Source organism: Siphateles boraxobius, unplaced genomic scaffold, assembly GCF_051911475.1.
Source record: "Siphateles boraxobius isolate OS27281-9 unplaced genomic scaffold, OSU_SipBor_1 285, whole genome shotgun sequence".
Taxonomy (NCBI): domain Eukaryota; kingdom Metazoa; phylum Chordata; class Actinopteri; order Cypriniformes; family Leuciscidae; genus Siphateles; species Siphateles boraxobius.
The window spans coordinates 100,744-121,947 of NW_027508903.1; the positions used below are offsets into that span (position 1 = coordinate 100,744).

Here is a 21,204-nt window from a genome sequence, read left to right on the forward strand (position 1 = left end):
GTGATGATGATGATGTTCTAGTGTAAGTAGATACTGTGATGATGATGATGTTCTAGTGCAAGTAGATAATGTGATGATGATGATGTTCTAGTGTAAGTAGATACTGTGATGATGATGATGTTCTAGTGTAAGTAGATACTGTGATGATGATGATGTTCTAGTGTAAGTACATACTGTGATGATGATGATGTTCTAGTGTAAGTAGATACTGTGATGATGATGATGTTCTAGTGTAAGTAGATACTGTGATGATGATGATGTTCTAGTGCAAGTAGATAATGTGATGATGACGATGTTCAAGTATAAGTAGATACTGTGATGATGATGATGTTCTAGTGTAAGTAGATACTGTGATGATGACGATGTTCTAGTGTAAGTAGATACTGTGATGATGATGATGTTCTAGTGTAAGTAGATACTGTGATGATGTTCTAGTGTAAGTACATACTGTGATGATGACGATGTTCTAGTGTAAGTACATACTGTGAATCTGATGTTCTAGTGTAAGTAGATACTGTGATGATGATGATGTTCTGGTGTAAGTACATACTGTGATGATGACGATGACGATGTTCTAGTTTAAGTACATACTGTGATGATGACGATGACGATGTTCTAGTGTAAGTAGATACTGTGATGATGATGATGTTCTAGTGTAAGTAGATACTGTGATGATGATGATGTTCTAGTGTAAGTAGATACTGTGATGATGATGATGTTCTAGTGTAAGTACATACTGTGATGATGATGATGTTCTAGTGCAAGTAGATAATGTGATAATGATGATGTTCTAGTGTAAGTAGATACTGTGATGATGATGATGTTCTAGTGTAAGTAGATACTGTGATGATGATGATGTTCTAGTGTAAGTAGATACTGTGATGATGATGATGTTCTAGTGTAAGTACATACTGTGATGATGACAATGACGATGTTCTAGTTTAAGTACATACTGTGATGATGACGATGACGATGTTCCAGTGTAAGTAGATACTGTGATGATGACGATGTTCTAGTGTAAGTAGATACTGTGATGATGATGATGTTCTAGTGTAAGTAGATACTGTGATGATGATGATGTTCTAGTGTAAGTAGATACTGTGATGATGATGATGTTCTAGTGCAAGTAGATAATGTGATGATGATGATGTTCTAGTGTAAGTAGATACTGTGATGATGATGATGTTCTAGTGTAAGTAGATACTGTGATGATGATGATGTTCTAGTGTAAGAACATACTGTGATGAGGACGATGTTCTAGTGTAAGTAGATACTGTGGTGATGATGATGATGTTCTAGTGTAAGAACATACTGTGATGAGGACGATGTTCTAGTGTAAGTACATACTGTGATGATGTTCTAGTGTAAGTAGATACTGTGATGATGATGATGTTCTAGTGTAAGTACATCTGTGATGATGATGTTCTTGTGTAAGTATATACTGTGATGATGATGATGTTCTAGTGTAAGTAGATACTGTGATGATGATGATATTCTAGTGTAAGTGGATACTGTGGTGATGATGATGATGTTCTAGTGTAAGTACATACTGTGATGATGATGATGTTCTAGTGTAAGTAGATACTGTGATGATGATGATATTCTAGTGTAAGTAGATACTGTGATGATGACGATGTTCTAGTGTAAGTAGATACTGTGATGATGATGATGTTCTAGTGTAAGTAGATACTGTGATGATGACGATGTTCTAGTGTAAGTAGTTACTGTGATGATGATGATGTTCTAGTGTAAGTAGATACTGTGATGATGTTCTAGTGTAAGTACATACTGTGATGATGACGATGTTCTAGTGTAAGTACATACTGTGATGCTGATGTTCTAGTGTAAGTAGATACTGGGATGATGATGATGTTCTAGTGTAAGTACATACTGTGATGATGTTCTAGTGTAAGTAGATACTGTGATGATGATGATGATGATGTTCTAGTGTAAGTAGATACTGTGATGATGATGATGATGTTCTAGTGTAAGTAGATACTGTGATGATGACGATGTTCTAGTCTAAGTACATACTGTGATGATGACGATGTTCTAGTGTAAGTAGATACTGTGATGATGATGATGTTCTAGTGTAAGTAGATACTGTGATGATGATGATGTTCTAGTGCAAGTAGATAATGTGATGATGATGATGTTCTAGTGTAAGTAGATACTGTGATGATGATGATGTTCTAGTGTAAGTAGATACTGTGATGATGATGATGTTCTAGTGTAAGTACATACTGTGATGATGATGATGTTCTAGTGTAAGTAGATACTGTGATGATGATGATGTTCTAGTGTAAGTAGATACTGTGATGATGATGATGTTCTAGTGCAAGTAGATAATGTGATGATGACGATGTTCAAGTATAAGTAGATACTGTGATGATGATGATGTTCTAGTGTAAGTAGATACTGTGATGATGACGATGTTCTAGTGTAAGTAGATACTGTGATGATGATGATGTTCTAGTGTAAGTAGATACTGTGATGATGTTCTAGTGTAAGTACATACTGTGATGATGACGATGTTCTAGTGTAAGTACATACTGTGAATCTGATGTTCTAGTGTAAGTAGATACTGTGATGATGATGATGTTCTGGTGTAAGTACATACTGTGATGATGACGATGACGATGTTCTAGTTTAAGTACATACTGTGATGATGACGATGACGATGTTCTAGTGTAAGTAGATACTGTGATGATGATGATGTTCTAGTGTAAGTAGATACTGTGATGATGATGATGTTCTAGTGTAAGTAGATACTGTGATGATGATGATGTTCTAGTGTAAGTACATACTGTGATGATGATGATGTTCTAGTGCAAGTAGATAATGTGATAATGATGATGTTCTAGTGTAAGTAGATACTGTGATGATGATGATGTTCTAGTGTAAGTAGATACTGTGATGATGATGATGTTCTAGTGTAAGTAGATACTGTGATGATGATGATGTTCTAGTGTAAGTACATACTGTGATGATGACAATGACGATGTTCTAGTTTAAGTACATACTGTGATGATGACGATGACGATGTTCCAGTGTAAGTAGATACTGTGATGATGACGATGTTCTAGTGTAAGTAGATACTGTGATGATGATGATGTTCTAGTGTAAGTAGATACTGTGATGATGATGATGTTCTAGTGTAAGTAGATACTGTGATGATGATGATGTTCTAGTGCAAGTAGATAATGTGATGATGATGATGTTCTAGTGTAAGTAGATACTGTGATGATGATGATGTTCTAGTGTAAGTAGATACTGTGATGATGATGATGTTCTAGTGTAAGAACATACTGTGATGAGGACGATGTTCTAGTGTAAGTAGATACTGTGGTGATGATGATGATGTTCTAGTGTAAGAACATACTGTGATGAGGACGATGTTCTAGTGTAAGTACATACTGTGATGATGTTCTAGTGTAAGTAGATACTGTGATGATGATGATGTTCTAGTGTAAGTACATCTGTGATGATGATGTTCTTGTGTAAGTATATACTGTGATGATGATGATGTTCTAGTGTAAGAAGATACTGTCACGATGTTCTAGTGTAAGTATATACTGTGATGATGATGATGTTCTAGTGTAAGTAGATACTGTGATGATGATGATGTTCTAGTGTAAAAAGATACTGTGATGATGATGATGTTCAAGTGTAAGTACATACTGTGATGATGATGATGTTCTAGTGTAAGTACATACTGTGATGATGACGATGTTCTAGTGTAAGTAGATACTGTGATGATGATGTTCTAGTGTAAGTAGATACTGTGATGATGATGATGTTCTGGTGTAAAAAGATACTGTGACGATGTTCTAGTGTAAGTATATACTGTGATGATGATGATGTTCTAGTGTAAGTAGATACTGTGATGATGATGATGTTCTAGTGTAAGTAGATACTGTGATGATGATGATGTTCTAGTGTAAGTAGATACTGTGATGATGATGATGTTCTAGTGTAAGTAGATACTGTGATGATGATGATGTTCTAGTGTAAGTAGATACTGTGATGATGATGATGTTCTAGTGTAAGTAGATACTGTGATGATGATGATGTTCTAGTGTAAGTAGATACTGTGATGATGACGATGTTCTAGTGTAAGTAGATACTGTGATGATTATGATGTTCTAGTGTAAGTAGATACTGTGATGATGATGATGTTCTAGTGTAAGTAGATACTGTGATGATGATGATGTTCTAGTGTAAGTACATACTGTGATGATAATGATGTTCTAGTGTAAGTAGATACTGTGATGATGATGTTCTAGTGTAAGTAGATACTGTGATGATGATGATGTTCTAGTGTAAGTAGATACTGTGATGATAATGATGTTCAAGTGTAAGTACATACTGTGATGATGATGATGTTTTAGTGTAAGTACATACTGTGATGATAATGATGTTCTAGTGTAAGTAGATACTGTGATGATGATGATGTTCTAGTGTAAGTAGATACTGTGATGATGTTCTAGTGTAAATACATACTGTGATGATTATGATGTTCTAGTGTAAGTAGATACTGTGATGATGATGATGTTCTAGTGTAAGTACATACTGTGATGGTGACGATGTTCTAGTGTAAGTAGATACTGTGATGATGATGATGTTCTAGTGTAAGTACATACTGTGATGATGACGATGTTCTAGTGTAAGTAGATACTGTGATGATGATGATATTATGGTGTAAGTAGATACTGTGATGATGATGATGTTCTAGTGTAAGTACATACTGTGATGATGATGATGTTCTAGTGTAAGTAGATACTGTGATGATGTTCTAGTGTAAATACATACTGTGATGATTATGATGTTCTAGTGTAAGTAGATACTGTGATGATGATGATGTTCTAGTGTAAGTACATACTGTGATGGTGACGATGTTCTAGTGTAAGTAGATACTGTGATGATGATGATGTTCTAGTGTAAGTACATACTGTGATGATGATGATGTTCTGGTGTAAGTAGATACTGTGATGATGATGTTCTAGTGTAAGTAGATACTGTGATGATGATGATGTTCTAGTGTGAGAAGATACTGTGATGATGTTCTAGTGTAAGTAGATACTGTGATGATGATGATGATGTTCTAGTGTAAGTACATACTGTGATGATGTTCTTGTGTAAGTAGATACTGTGATGATGATGATGTTCTAGTGTAAGTAGATACTGTGATGATGACGATGTTCTAGTGTAAGTAGATACTGTGATGATGATGATGTTCTAGTGTAAGTAGATACTGTGATGATGACGATGTTCTAGTGTAAGTAGTTACTGTGATGATGATGATGTTCTAGTGTAAGTAGATACTGTGATGATGTTCTAGTGTAAGTACATACTGTGATGATGACGATGTTCTAGTGTAAGTACATACTGTGATGCTGATGTTCTAGTGTAAGTAGATACTGGGATGATGATGATGTTCTAGTGTAAGTACATACTGTGATGATGTTCTAGTGTAAGTAGATACTGTGATGATGATGATGATGATGTTCTAGTGTAAGTAGATACTGTGATGATGATGATGATGTTCTAGTGTAAGTAGATACTGTGATGATGACGATGTTCTAGTCTAAGTACATACTGTGATGATGACGATGTTCTAGTGTAAGTAGATACTGTGATGATGATGATGTTCTAGTGTAAGTAGATACTGTGATGATGATGATGTTCTAGTGCAAGTAGATAATGTGATGATGATGATGTTCTAGTGTAAGTAGATACTGTGATGATGATGATGTTCTAGTGTAAGTAGATACTGTGATGATGATGATGTTCTAGTGTAAGTACATACTGTGATGATGATGATGTTCTAGTGTAAGTAGATACTGTGATGATGATGATGTTCTAGTGTAAGTAGATACTGTGATGATGATGATGTTCTAGTGCAAGTAGATAATGTGATGATGACGATGTTCAAGTATAAGTAGATACTGTGATGATGATGATGTTCTAGTGTAAGTAGATACTGTGATGATGACGATGTTCTAGTGTAAGTAGATACTGTGATGATGATGATGTTCTAGTGTAAGTAGATACTGTGATGATGTTCTAGTGTAAGTACATACTGTGATGATGACGATGTTCTAGTGTAAGTACATACTGTGAATCTGATGTTCTAGTGTAAGTAGATACTGTGATGATGATGATGTTCTGGTGTAAGTACATACTGTGATGATGACGATGACGATGTTCTAGTTTAAGTACATACTGTGATGATGACGATGACGATGTTCTAGTGTAAGTAGATACTGTGATGATGATGATGTTCTAGTGTAAGTAGATACTGTGATGATGATGATGTTCTAGTGTAAGTAGATACTGTGATGATGATGATGTTCTAGTGTAAGTACATACTGTGATGATGATGATGTTCTAGTGCAAGTAGATAATGTGATAATGATGATGTTCTAGTGTAAGTAGATACTGTGATGATGATGATGTTCTAGTGTAAGTAGATACTGTGATGATGATGATGTTCTAGTGTAAGTAGATACTGTGATGATGATGATGTTCTAGTGTAAGTACATACTGTGATGATGACAATGACGATGTTCTAGTTTAAGTACATACTGTGATGATGACGATGACGATGTTCCAGTGTAAGTAGATACTGTGATGATGACGATGTTCTAGTGTAAGTAGATACTGTGATGATGATGATGTTCTAGTGTAAGTAGATACTGTGATGATGATGATGTTCTAGTGTAAGTAGATACTGTGATGATGATGATGTTCTAGTGCAAGTAGATAATGTGATGATGATGATGTTCTAGTGTAAGTAGATACTGTGATGATGATGATGTTCTAGTGTAAGTAGATACTGTGATGATGATGATGTTCTAGTGTAAGAACATACTGTGATGAGGACGATGTTCTAGTGTAAGTAGATACTGTGGTGATGATGATGATGTTCTAGTGTAAGAACATACTGTGATGAGGACGATGTTCTAGTGTAAGTACATACTGTGATGATGTTCTAGTGTAAGTAGATACTGTGATGATGATGATGTTCTAGTGTAAGTACATCTGTGATGATGATGTTCTTGTGTAAGTATATACTGTGATGATGATGATGTTCTAGTGTAAGAAGATACTGTCACGATGTTCTAGTGTAAGTATATACTGTGATGATGATGATGTTCTAGTGTAAGTAGATACTGTGATGATGATGATGTTCTAGTGTAAAAAGATACTGTGATGATGATGATGTTCAAGTGTAAGTACATACTGTGATGATGATGATGTTCTAGTGTAAGTACATACTGTGATGATGACGATGTTCTAGTGTAAGTAGATACTGTGATGATGATGTTCTAGTGTAAGTAGATACTGTGATGATGATGATGTTCTGGTGTAAAAAGATACTGTGACGATGTTCTAGTGTAAGTATATACTGTGATGATGATGATGTTCTAGTGTAAGTAGATACTGTGATGATGATGATGTTCTAGTGTAAGTAGATACTGTGATGATGATGATGTTCTAGTGTAAGTAGATACTGTGATGATGATGATGTTCTAGTGTAAGTAGATACTGTGATGATGATGATGTTCTAGTGTAAGTAGATACTGTGATGATGATGATGTTCTAGTGTAAGTAGATACTGTGATGATGATGATGTTCTAGTGTAAGTAGATACTGTGATGATGACGATGTTCTAGTGTAAGTAGATACTGTGATGATTATGATGTTCTAGTGTAAGTAGATACTGTGATGATGATGATGTTCTAGTGTAAGTAGATACTGTGATGATGATGATGTTCTAGTGTAAGTACATACTGTGATGATAATGATGTTCTAGTGTAAGTAGATACTGTGATGATGATGTTCTAGTGTAAGTAGATACTGTGATGATGATGATGTTCTAGTGTAAGTAGATACTGTGATGATAATGATGTTCAAGTGTAAGTACATACTGTGATGATGATGATGTTTTAGTGTAAGTACATACTGTGATGATAATGATGTTCTAGTGTAAGTAGATACTGTGATGATGATGATGTTCTAGTGTAAGTAGATACTGTGATGATGTTCTAGTGTAAATACATACTGTGATGATTATGATGTTCTAGTGTAAGTAGATACTGTGATGATGATGATGTTCTAGTGTAAGTACATACTGTGATGGTGACGATGTTCTAGTGTAAGTAGATACTGTGATGATGATGATGTTCTAGTGTAAGTACATACTGTGATGATGACGATGTTCTAGTGTAAGTAGATACTGTGATGATGATGATATTATGGTGTAAGTAGATACTGTGATGATGATGATGTTCTAGTGTAAGTACATACTGTGATGATGATGATGTTCTAGTGTAAGTAGATACTGTGATGATGTTCTAGTGTAAATACATACTGTGATGATTATGATGTTCTAGTGTAAGTAGATACTGTGATGATGATGATGTTCTAGTGTAAGTACATACTGTGATGGTGACGATGTTCTAGTGTAAGTAGATACTGTGATGATGATGATGTTCTAGTGTAAGTACATACTGTGATGATGATGATGTTCTGGTGTAAGTAGATACTGTGATGATGATGTTCTAGTGTAAGTAGATACTGTGATGATGATGATGTTCTAGTGTGAGAAGATACTGTGATGATGTTCTAGTGTAAGTAGATACTGTGATGATGATGATGATGTTCTAGTGTAAGTACATACTGTGATGATGTTCTTGTGTAAGTAGATACTGTGATGATGATGATGTTCTAGTGTAAGTACATACTGTGATGATGATGATGTTCTAGTGTAAGTAGATACTGTGATGATGATGATGTTCTAGTGTAAGTACATACTGTGATGATGATGATGTTCTAGTGTAAGTAGATACTGTGATGATGATGATGTTCTAGTGTAAGTAGATACTGTGATGATGACGATGTTCTAGTGTAAGTAGATACTGTGATGATGTTCTAGTTTAAGTACATACTGTGATGATGATGATGTTCTAGTGTAAGTAGATACTGTGATGATGTTCTAGTGCAAGTAGATAATGTGATGATGATGATGTTCTAGTGTAAGTAGATACTGTGATGATGATGATGTTCTAGTGTAAGTAGATACTGTGATGATGATGATGTTCTAGTGTAAGTAGATACTGTGATGATGATGATGTATTAGTGAAAGTAGATACTGTGATGATGTTCTAGTGTAAGTACATACTGTGATGATGATGATGTTCTAGTGAAAGTAGATACTGTGATGATGTTCTAGTGCAAGTAGATAATGTGATGATGATGATGTTCTAGTGTAAGTAGATACTGTGATGATGATGATGTTCTAGTGTAAGTAGATACTGTGATGATGATGATGTTCTAGTGTAAGTAGATACTGTGATGATGATGATGTATTAGTGAAAGTAGATACTGTGATGATGATGATGTTCTAGTGAAAGTAGATACTGTGATGATGATGATGTTCTAGTGTAAGTAGATACTGTGATGATGATGATGTTCTAGTGTAAGTACATACTGTGATGATGATGATGTTCTAGTGAAAGTAGATACTGTGATGATGTTCTAGTGTAAGTACATACTGTGATGATGATGATGTTCTAGTGTAAGTAGATACTGTGATGATGATGTTCTAGTGTAAGTAGATACTGTGATGATGATGATGTTCTAGTGTAAGTAGATACTGTGATGATGATGTTCTAGTGTAAGTAGATACTGTGATGATGATGATGTTCTAGTGTAAGTAGATACTGTGATGATGATGATGTTCTAGTGTAAGTAGATACTGTGATGATGATGATGTTCTAGTGTAAGTACATACTGTGATGATGATGATGATGTTCTAGTGTAAGTACATACTTGCATTATTTTCCTGTTATCTCTGTAAAGCTGCTGTGAAACACTGTGTTGTAAAAAGCGTTGTATAAATAAATGTGACTTGTTCATCAATGACATCATCAGCGACTCGTCGACTCAACTTTAATTACATAAATGTCGACTTTAAAATCTAAGTCGTTCGGTTCAACCCCTATACTGTGATGATGATGATGATGAAGTACAGGCTAACAGGTTATACCAGTTTTAGTTATATTTAGAACATCAAGTTTAACTAAATTTAAATGATAAATGTTGCCCTGGCAATATTTTATTATTATCATTATTACTTTTAGTTGACTCTAATAACCCTGAAGATGAAGATGAAGATTATGATGATGATGATTATGATGATGAAGATGATAGCCCCCGCAGATGATGATGAAGATTATTATGATGATGATGATGATGATGAAGATGATGATGAAGGTGATGATGATGATGATGATGATGACGAAGGTAAAGATGATAATGGTGAAGATGATGAAGATGATGATGAAGGTGATGATGATGATGATGAAGATTATGACGATGAAGATGATGACGATGATAGCCCCCGCAGGTGATGATGATGATGATGATGAAGGTGAAGATGATAATGGTGAAGATGATGAAGATGATAATGGTGAAGATGATGATGAAGGTGATGATGATGATGATGACGAAGGTAAAGATGATAATGGTGAAGATGATGAAGATGATGATGAAGGTGATGATGATGATGATGAAGATTATGACGATGAAGATGATGACGATGATAGCCCCCGCAGGTGATGATGATGATGATGACGAAGGTGAAGATGATAATGGTGAAGATGATGAAGATGATGATGATGAAGATTATGTGATGATGATGATTATGACGATGAAGATGATGAAGATGATAGCCCCCGCAGATGATGATGAAGATTATGATGATGAAGATGATAGCCCCCGCAGATGATGATGAAGATTATGATGATGATGATGATGATGAAGATGATGAAGATGATGATGATTATGACGATGATGAAGATGATAGCCCCCGCAAATGATGATGAAGATTATGATGATGATGATGAAGATGATGATTATTATGATGACGAAGATGATGAAGATGATGAAGATGATGGCCCCCGCAGATGATGATGAAGATTATGACGATGAAGATGATAGCCCCCGCAGATGATGATGATTATGATGATGATGATGATGATGATGAAGGTGATGATGATGATGACGAAGGTGAATATGATAATGGTGAAGATGATGAAGATGATGATGATGAAGATTATGATGATGAAGATGATGATAGCCCCCGCAGGTGATGATGATGATGAAGGTGATGATGATGACGAAGGTGAAGATGATAATGGTGAAGATGATGAAGATGATGATGAAGGTGATGATGAAGATTATGATGATGATGATGAAGATGAGGATGAAGGTGATGGTGATGATGAAGGTGATGATGATGGTGAAGATGATGATGATAAAGGTGATAATGAAGATGAAGGTGATGATGATGATGAAGGTGATGATGATGATGAAAGTGATGACGAAGATGATGATGAAGGTGATGATTAAGATGGTGATGAAGATGATGAAGATTGTGATGATGAAGATTATGATGATGATGATAATGGTGAAGATGATGAAGATGATAATGGTGAAGATGATGATGAAGGTGATGATGATGATGATGATGACGAAGGTAAAGATGATAATGGTGAAGATGATGAAGATGATGATGAAGGTGATGATGATGATGATGAAGATTATGACGATGAAGATGATGACGATGATAGCCCCCGCAGGTGATGATGATGATGATGACGAAGGTGAAGATGATAATGGTGAAGATGATGAACATGATGATGATGAAGATTATGTGATGATGATGATTATGACGATGAAGATGATGAAGATGATAGCCCCCGCAGATGATGATGAAGATTATGATGATGAAGATGATAGCCCCCGCAGATGATGATGAAGATTATGATGATGATGATGATGAAGATGATGAAGATGATGATGATTATGACGATGATGAAGATGATAGCCCCCGCAAATGATGATGAAGATTATGATGATGATGATGAAGATGATGAAGATGATGATTATTATGATGACGAAGATGATGAAGATGATGAAGATGATGGCCCCCGCAGATGATGATGAAGATTATGACGATGAAGATGATAGCCCCCGCAGATGATGATGATTATGATGATGATGATGATGATGATGAAGGTGATGATGATGATGACGAAGGTGAATATGATAATGGTGAAGATGATGAAGATGATGATGATGATGATAAGGATTATGATGATGAAGATGATGATGATGATAGCCCCCGCAGGTGATGATGATGATGAAGGTGATGATGATGACGAAGGTGAAGATGATAATGGTGAAGATGATGAAGATGATGATGAAGGTGATGATGAAGATTATGATGATGATGATGATGAAGATGAGGATGAAGGTGATGGTGAAGGTGATGATGATGGTGAAGATGATGATGATAAAGGTGATAATGAAGATGAAGGTGATGATGATGATGAAGGTGATGATGATGGTGAAGATGATGATGATAAAGGTGACAATGAAGATGAAGGTGATGATGATGATGAAGGTGATGATGATGGTGAAGATGATGATGATAAAGGTGATAATGAAGATGAAGGTGATGATGATGATGAAGGTGATGATGATGGTGAAGATGATGATGATAAAGGTGATAATGAAGATGAAGGTGATGATGATGATGAAGGTGATGATGATGGTGAAGATGATGATGATGAAGGTGATAATGAAGATGAAGGTGATGATGATGATGAAGGTGATGATGATGATGAAAGTGATGACGAAGATGATGATGAAGGTGATGATTAAGATGGTGATGAAGATGATGAAGATTGTGATGATGAAGATGGTGATGACGAAGATGATGATGAAGGTGATGATTAAGATGGTGATGAAGATGATGAAGATTGTGATGATGAAGGTGATGATGAAGATGATGATGGTGATGATGAAGGTGATGATGATGATTATGATGATGATGAAGCACGTACTGTCTCTCCTCCAGCGCGAGCCCCCGCAGGTGAAGATCACGGCTCTGATGAACTCGCGCCCGCACAGTTTCACTCCGAAGTCTCTCGGTAACTCCTGCCTCTCCGCGCTCACACACACACACACACCGCACACACACACCAGCACAACGGACGAAAACACGCGGAACATCGTCATCAAGTACATTAACGCGATCTATCAAAGAAAAACCACTGAAATTTCTCGAGCTGCTGCTTTCTGGAGATCCTCCATCAGTTCACAGAGACTTTATACACTCACACTGACGTCACTGACGCGCGCGCACGCGGGCTGAATAACATCACTGAATCTCACTGATATACATTATTATGGATATTGCTCACTACAGACGAATGATGTCGGAGCACAAACGTGATTTAATAAGAATAATTTATTTCCAAAATATAGATTTCGTGTTTCATCATTCAGCAAGTGTGCAAAAGAAAACCAAACAATCCTAAATAATATGCAATAGTTTTTTTAAACAGACAATGGCTTGTTTTAAAACATTGAATATTTTTGAATACTTTGAATAGTTTATGCAACACACACACACACACACACACACACACACACACACACACACACACACACACACACACACACACACACACACACACACACACACAGATAATCACCTTTATAACATTTTATGGAAAAATTAAACATTAAAAACTGCTTTAAAGGTTTATTGTTGGACACAAAGGTCATGATCACAAAAACGAAACACTGTTGGACGCTCCATTACAACCATGAATAATAATGTGTATAGGAAATATACAATATATATTAACACACTGTTTTAATCATGTTATCTTTCTTTCCAGGCATTTTGAAAGCATTAATAATTAGGCAATATGTGTGAGGAAAACCTGAGAATCAACGGATCACATGAAGAACAATGGAAACACAATTGCATTTGGTTGGAGAAGCCGATCACTCGGAAACACTCCTAATTAGACTGAACATTCCTGGGTCATTAAGGTCACCTTCGTCAGGGTTCAGGTTCGTCAGGACTCATTAAGGTTCGTCAGGACTTGTTAAGGTTCATCAGGATTCGTCAGGACTCGTTATGGTTCGTCAGGATTCGTTATGGTTCGTCAGGACTTGTTAAGGTTCATCAGGATTCGTCAGGACTCGTTATGGTTTGTCAGGATTCGTTATGGTTCGTCAGGATTCGTCAGGATTCGTTATGGTTCGTCAGGATTCGTTATGGTTCGTCAGGACTCGTTATGGTTCGTCAGGGTTCGTAAGGACTCGTTATGGTTCGTCAGGATTCGTTATGGTTCGTCAGGATTCGTCAGGACTCGTTATGGTTCGTCAGGATTCGTTATGGTTCGTCAGGACTCGTTATGGTTTGTCAGGACTCGTTATGGTTCGTCAGGACTCGTTATGGTTCGTCAGGGTTCGTAAGGACTCGTTAAGGTTCGTCAGGATTCGTTATGGTTCGTCAGGACTCGTTATGGTTCGTCAGGGTTCGTAAGGACTCGTTAAGGTTTGTCAGGACTCGTTATGGTTCGTGAGGACTCGTTATGGTTCGTCAGGGTTCGTAAGGACTCGTTAAGGTTCCTCAGGACTCGTTAAGGTTCGTTAGAATTCGTTATGGTTCGTCAGGGTTCGTAAGGACTCGTTAAGGTTCCTCAGGACTCGTTAAGGTTCGTTAGAATTCGTTATGGTTCGTCAGGATTCGTCAGGGTTCGTGAGGACTCGTTAAGGTTCCTCAGGACTCGTTAAGGTTCATCAGGATTCGTTATGGTTCGTCAGGATTCGTCAGGGTTCGTAAGGACTCGTTAGGGTTCGTAAGGACTCGTTAAAGGGTTATTTCACCCAAAAATGAAAATTATCATGTCGTTCCAAGCCCGTAAGACCTCCGTTCATCTTCGGAACACAGTTTAAGATATTTTAGATTCAGTCCGAGAGCTTTTTGTCCCTCAATTGAAAATCTATGTACGGTATACTGTCCTTGTCCAGAAAGGCAATAAAGACATCATCAGAGTAGTCCACGTGACCTCAGTGGGTTAGTTAGAATTTTTTGAAGCATCGAAAATACATTTTGTTCCAAAAATAACAAAAACGATGCCTTTATTCAGCATTGTATCCTCTTCCGGTTCTGTTGTCAATCCGCGTTCACGAGGCCAGTGACGCTGCTGACGTGTTATCTGGTGCGTCCGTGTATTCGGGTTCAAATAAATGTCTGGTTAAAAAAAAATGCAAGTCTTCCTCTGTGTGGAAATCCTTAGACATGTTTGCAAAGATTGTTTTGTTTACAGCGTGCGTCTCCCTCAGACTGTAAACGAAGCTCGGGCGCACCAGATAACACGTCAGCTCGTCTTACGTCAGCGGACTCATGAACGCGGATCCCCAACAGAACCGGAAGAGGATACAATGCTGAATAAAGGCATCGTTTTTGTTATTTTTGGAACAAAATGTATTTTCGATGCTTCAAAAAATTCTAACTAACCCACTGAGGTCACATGGACTACTTTGATGATGTCTTTATTGCCTTTCTGGACAAGGACAGTATACCGTACATAGATTTTCAATGGAGGGACAGAAAACTCTCGGACTGAATCTAAAATATCTTAAACTGTGTTTCGAAGATGAACGGAGGTCTTACGGGCTTGGAACGACATGAGGATGAGTCATTAATGACATAATTTTCATTTTTGGGTGAACTAACCCTTTAAGGTTCGTCAGGACTCGTTAAGGTTCGTCAGGATTCGTTATGGTTCGTCAGGATTCGTCAGGGTTCGTAAGGACTCGTTAAGGTTCGTCAGGATTCGTTATGGTTCGTCAGGATTCGTCAGGGTTCGTAAGGACTCGTTAAGGTTCATCAGGATTCGTTATGGTTCGTCAGGACTTGTTAAGGTTCGTCAGGATTCGTTATGGTTCGTCAGGACTTGTTAAGGTTCGTCAGGATTCGTTATGGTTCGTCAGGACTCGTTAAGGTTCGTCAGGATTCGTTAAGGTTCGTTATGGTTTGTCAGGACTCGTTATGGTTCGTTATGGTTCGTCAGGACTCGTTAAGGTTCGTCAGGATTCATTATGGTTCGTCAGGATTCGTCAGGGTTCGTAAGGACTCGTTAAGGTTCGTCAGGACTCGTTAAGGTTCGTCAGGACTCGTTAAGGTTCGTCAGGATTCGTTATGGTTCGTCAGGACTCGTTAAGGTTCGTCAGGACTCGTTAAGGTTCGTTATGGTTCGTCAGGACTCGTTATGGTTCGTCAGGACTCGTTAAGGTTCGTCAGGATTCATTATGGTTCGTCAGGATTCGTCAGGGTTCGTAAGGACTCGTTAAGGTTCGTCAGGACTCGTTAAGGTTCGTCAGGACTCGTTAAGGTTCGTCAGGATTCGTTATGGTTCGTCAGGACTCGTTAAGGTTCGTCAGGATTCATTATGGTTCGTCAGGATTTTTCAGGCTTCGTAAGGACTCGTTAAGGTTAGTCAGGATTCGTCAGGACTCGTTATGGTTCGTCAGTATCGTCAGGGTTCGTAAGGACTCGTTAAGGTTCGTCAGGTTTGTGTTTATCAGGGTTTGTGTTCGTCATGATCATCAGGTATCGTCAGGATTCGTTAATCTTCGTCAGGATTCATCAGGACTCGTTAAGGTTCGTCAGGGTTCGTCAGGACTCGTTACGGTTCGTCAGGACTCGTTAAGGTACGTCAGGACTCGTTATGGTTCGTCAGGATTTGTCAGGGTTCGTAAGGACTTGTTAAGGTTCGTTAAGGTTCGTCAGGGTTCGTAAGGACTCGTTAAGGTTTGCCAGGGTTCGTAAGGACTCGTTAAGGTTCGTCAGGACTCTTTAAGGTTCGTAAGGACTCGTTATGGTTCGTCAGGACTCGTTATGGTTTGTCAGGACACGTTATGGTTTGTCAGGATTCGTCAGGTATTAATCAGGGTTTGTGTTCCTCAGGAATCTTTAAGGTTTGTCAGGATTCGTGTTCGTAAGGATTAAGGCTCGTCAGGATTTATCAGGATTGTCAGGACTCGTTAAGGTTCGTCAGGATTCATCAGGATCTCCAGGACTGATCAGGACTGGCACTCATTTCTCCAGCAGAGACGTCAGGTGAGCTCGGGATCGTCGGGATTTCTCGATGCTGTCAAACGTGGGCGTCCCGTGAGGAAGATCCAGACGCTCGCTCTCAGAGACCATGATGCTCTCTGCCTCGGCTGCACACACACACACACACACACACACACACACACACACACACACACACACACACACACACAGGATCATCAGCAACTGCACTGTTCACTAATTAAACTACCACATTTCCTCGCCATCAAAGCGGGATTTTTAAGGAATCCCTTTAAAGCCAATCAATAATCAATCAGTGATAGTAGAGGAACGCTGCATGACGTCACTGCACTCATTAACTCCTCCTGACGTGGATCTTTTAATCAGTAAGAATGTCACACATGCTGATGATGAAATAATTAGATTAGATTTAAATGTGTTTTTAAGCATCGGTGGCTCCAACAGCAGATGAGCTTCTGAGACGAGTGAGAGCGTTGACAATGGACCCGTTTTACACTGTGTAGTGTGTCGTGTGCAGTGTGTACTGTGTAGTGTGCAGGTGTATTGTGCAGTGTGTCGTGTGCAGTGTGTAGTATGCACTGTGTCGAGTGCAGTGTGTCGTGTGCACTGTGTAGTGTGTATTGTCGCGTGTACTGTGTAGTGTGCAGGTGTAGTGTTCTGTGTGCCGTGTGCACTGTGTAGTGTGCAGTGTGCAGGGTGTACTGGCAGGGTGTAGTGTGTAGTGTGCAGGTGTAGTGTTCTGTGTGCCGTGTGCACTGTGTCGAGTGCAGTGTGTAGTGTGTCGTGTGCACTGTGTAGTGTGTATTGTCGTGTGTACTGTGTAGTGTGCAGCTGTAGTGTTCTGTGTGCCGTGTGCAGTGTGTCGAGTGCAGTGTGTAGTGTGTCGTGTGCACTGTGTAGTGTGTATTGTCGTGTGTACTGTGTAGTGTGCAGCTGTAGTGTTCTGTGTGCCGTGTGCAGTGTGCAGGGTGTACTGGCAGGGTGTAGTGTGTAGTGTGCAGGTGTAGTGTTCTGTGTGCCGTGTGCACTGTGTCGAGTGCAGTGTGTAGTGTGTCGTGTGCACTGTGTAGTGTGTATTGTCGTGTGTACTGTGTAGTGTGCAGGTGTAGTGTTCTGTGTGCCGTGTGCACTGTGTAGTGTGCAGGGTGTACTGGCAGGGTGTAGTGTGTAGTGTGCAGTGTGACGTGTGTACTGTGCAGTGTGTACTGTGTCGTGTGCAGTGTTGATCATGAAGAAGCTCCATTTTCTGAACTCCTGAAACGCCTCCATTGTATCTTGAGTTTCTTCCGGGAACGAACACGTCACAATATTCCTCATTATAATAATTAATATGCAGAATAAAGGGGCGGGGCCTGGTTGAGTTAGTTAGTAGTGTTTTAAACTGCCGGTTATGGTAAGGGGCGGGACATTTCCCAAACAGACTCGAAGCGCTCGACCAATCACAACACACTGCTCCAGCCGACCAATCAGAGCACAGAGTGTGCTTTTCAGGAGGAGGGGCTTCATAGAGACAGGAAGTAAACAGAGCGTTACTGACAGACTGGGAAGAGAGGAACCGCAACAATGGAGAATATGAGGAAAATAATCAACATTCAAGCAGGAAAACCTGTTCTAGTAGAGCCTGAAACATCATCACGACTGTAAGAGCAGAATATGTCCTGTTGAAGTGTTTCCCAGGAGGCGTGTGTGTGTGTGTGTACCTCTCATGCGCTGAATCAGCGACCCGTACGCCATGTCCATCTGATATGCCAGGATGAAGCCCAGAGGAACGACCGGAGCCAGGAGAACCACTCTCCTCTGCTTCAGCGCTCTGGAAACACAAGCTTCAGTCCGTATCACACACTCGCTTCTGTGCCTCGTTCATTACAGATACAGGAAATATGGAGGATTCTGAGTTTAATCAGATGTTTTGTTTGAGAACATTCAATCTCTGGACAGAAAGAACGTTTTGTAACGATAGAACATTTATATTACATTTACATTTATTCATTTAGCTGACGCTTTTATCCAAAGCGACTTACAATTGCTATATATGTCAGAGGTCGCCTCTGGAGCAACTAGGGGTTAAGTGTCTTGCTCAGGGACACATTGGTGTCTCACAGTGGATTCGAACCCGGTCTCTCACACCACAGGCATGTGTCTTATCCACTGCGCCATCACCACCCGGTTCAGATGAGATACTGCTTAAACAGTTCAGGACCAACGGCATATAAGCTTAAAAGAAATAAAGATCTGGAGAAATAAAGATCTGGAGAAATAAAGATCTGGAGAAATAAAGCGCTGGAGAAATAAAGATCTGGAGAAATAAGATCTGGAGAAATAAAGATCTGGAGAAATAAAGATCTGGAGAAATAAAGCGCTGGAGAAATAAAGATCTGGAGAAATAAAGATCTGGAGAAATAAAGATCTGGAGAAATAAAGATCTGGAGAAATAAAGCGCTGGAGAAATAAAGATCTGGAGAAATTAAGATCTGGAGAAATAAAGCGCTGGAGAAATAAAGCGCTGGAGAAATAAAGATCTGGAGAAATAAGATCTGGAGAAATAAAGCGCTGGAGAAATAAAGATCTGGAGAAATAAAGATCTGGAGAAATAAAGATCTGGAGAAATAAAGATCTGGAGAAATAAAGCGCTGGAGAAATAAAGATCTGGAGAAATAAGATCTGGAGAAATAAAGCGCTGGAGAAATAAAGCGCACTGACTTGCGTGGCATTGGTGAAACAGTGGCACGTGTGTGAAAACCACTGTAAAGCTATACGTACATCACATAAAAAACAGTGTGTGTGTGTATGAGTGAGAGTGTGTTTATATATAGTGTGTGTGTGCGCTACAGACCCGACGGTGAGACCCAGCGCAGTTAAACTGAAGAAAGAAGAGAAGTACTTGAGGAACTCTCGAGACCAGGCGATCTGCATCGCCATCTGACGCTCACGCATCTCATTCTGCATCAGTATCTGACGCTCCAGCTGCAGAAACACACACACACACACACACACACCAGGTGAAGAGCTGCAGAGACACGCCTCACCTCATGAACACGTGTCACACACACACACACACACACACACACACACACACACACACACACACACACACACACACAAAACTCACTCATCCTGACCAAACAAAGCATCCGTCACACACACAAAACTCACTCATCCTGACCAAACAAAGCATCTGTCACACACACACACAGACGCACATCTCTGAGTCCGGCTGACGTGCGCGTGTGTATGTGTGAGTTCAGGTGAAGAGCTGCAGAGACATGCCTCACCTCATGAACACGTCACACACACACACACACACACACACCTCTCTCTTCCTGACCAAACAAAGTATCCGTCACACACAATCTGCACATGAATATAGCTTTATTAGATTATTCATTAGCTCTCATTAGCATGTGTGTGTGTGGCCTGTGAACGCCTCACATTTCCTGTCTTTGTCTGGAGGTCAGAGCCACTTCCTGTTTGCAAGCGGAAGCTCCCTGACATAATTTCATCAGGAGTTCGTTAAAGTCCATCATTTTATCCCTTAAAACTCATCTCTGATCACCAAAATAACATTTACACATTTTTTCCTTGAAAAATGTCTTCATGCCTTAAAATATCTTGAATGTAACTCGACACCCTTGCCTCATTTAGAATGCGCGGTTCTATGAAAATGCAAGTGAGCCCCGCCTCCACTCACTCACTCACTCAGAGATCCACTCGTTGACGATCACACGTTGATCTGATTGGTTACAAGGTAGTTTTGACGTCAGAAACACCAGCGATTTCAAACCGTGTTTTTGAGACTGTCTTTGGTTCACTGCAGTTTTAAGGAGAAAATACTCAGCAATGCTGTCGACTTATGAATTTACACATGATTTGAGTTAAAGCATATTAAAAACAGCATTAAACAGTATTAAAAGCTGGATTTGCACCACAGGGGACTTTAAGAAACTTTAATATGCTGATAAAGGACAGGAATCAGACGTGCTGTGACAGATTACAGGTTCTCTGATCTCACTCTCGTAACGATGATGAACGACCACTGGCTTAACAAAGTGACGAAAATTACCAAAAATAACGTTTGCTAACGAGGTGAAGAAAACGCCATCGCTCCACTCGACTCAAAAGCATTAATTATCTCTAATCAATCAGCTGGTTGAGTGCTAATCAAGCTAGCAGTGCGAGTGAAACTGAGAAGCATCCGCTCACAAACACAGAAACTCAGGGAGAATCTGACA

The 21,204-nt window shown here is 38.9% G+C and overlaps 2 protein-coding genes across 8 annotated transcripts in view; both read right to left on the bottom strand.

The window, feature by feature from the left end:
- The window catches only part of rln1 (relaxin 1), a 36,185-nt gene extending 22,950 nt beyond the window's left edge, over nucleotides 1-13,235 (bottom strand). Inside the window, exon 1 of the mRNA XM_077245738.1 lies at nucleotides 12,918-13,235. Coding sequence (XP_077101853.1) covers nucleotides 12,918-13,101 — 184 coding nt within the window. The 5' untranslated portion in view covers nucleotides 13,102-13,235. The remainder of the gene's footprint in view (nucleotides 1-12,917) is intronic.
- Nucleotides 13,236-13,606: 371 nt separating this feature from the next.
- plgrkt (plasminogen receptor, C-terminal lysine transmembrane protein) overlaps nucleotides 13,607-21,204 on the bottom strand; it is a 31,313-nt gene continuing 23,715 nt past the window's right edge. The window contains exons 3-6 of one of the 7 annotated variants that reach the window (XR_013207726.1): nucleotides 19,809-19,939; nucleotides 18,676-18,785; nucleotides 16,773-17,103; nucleotides 13,607-13,949 (exon numbers count right to left, since the gene is read on the bottom strand). Coding sequence is in view for 1 of the 7 variants with exons in the window: in XM_077245736.1 (XP_077101851.1) it covers nucleotides 16,976-17,103; nucleotides 18,676-18,785; nucleotides 19,809-19,939 (369 nt within the window). In the remaining 6 variants the exon portion in view is untranslated. Of the gene's footprint in view, nucleotides 17,104-18,675; nucleotides 18,786-19,808; nucleotides 19,940-21,204 lie in introns of all 7 variants that reach the window. The other 6 variants (XR_013207728.1, XR_013207727.1, XR_013207723.1 and 3 more) reach the window with 6 other exon arrangements.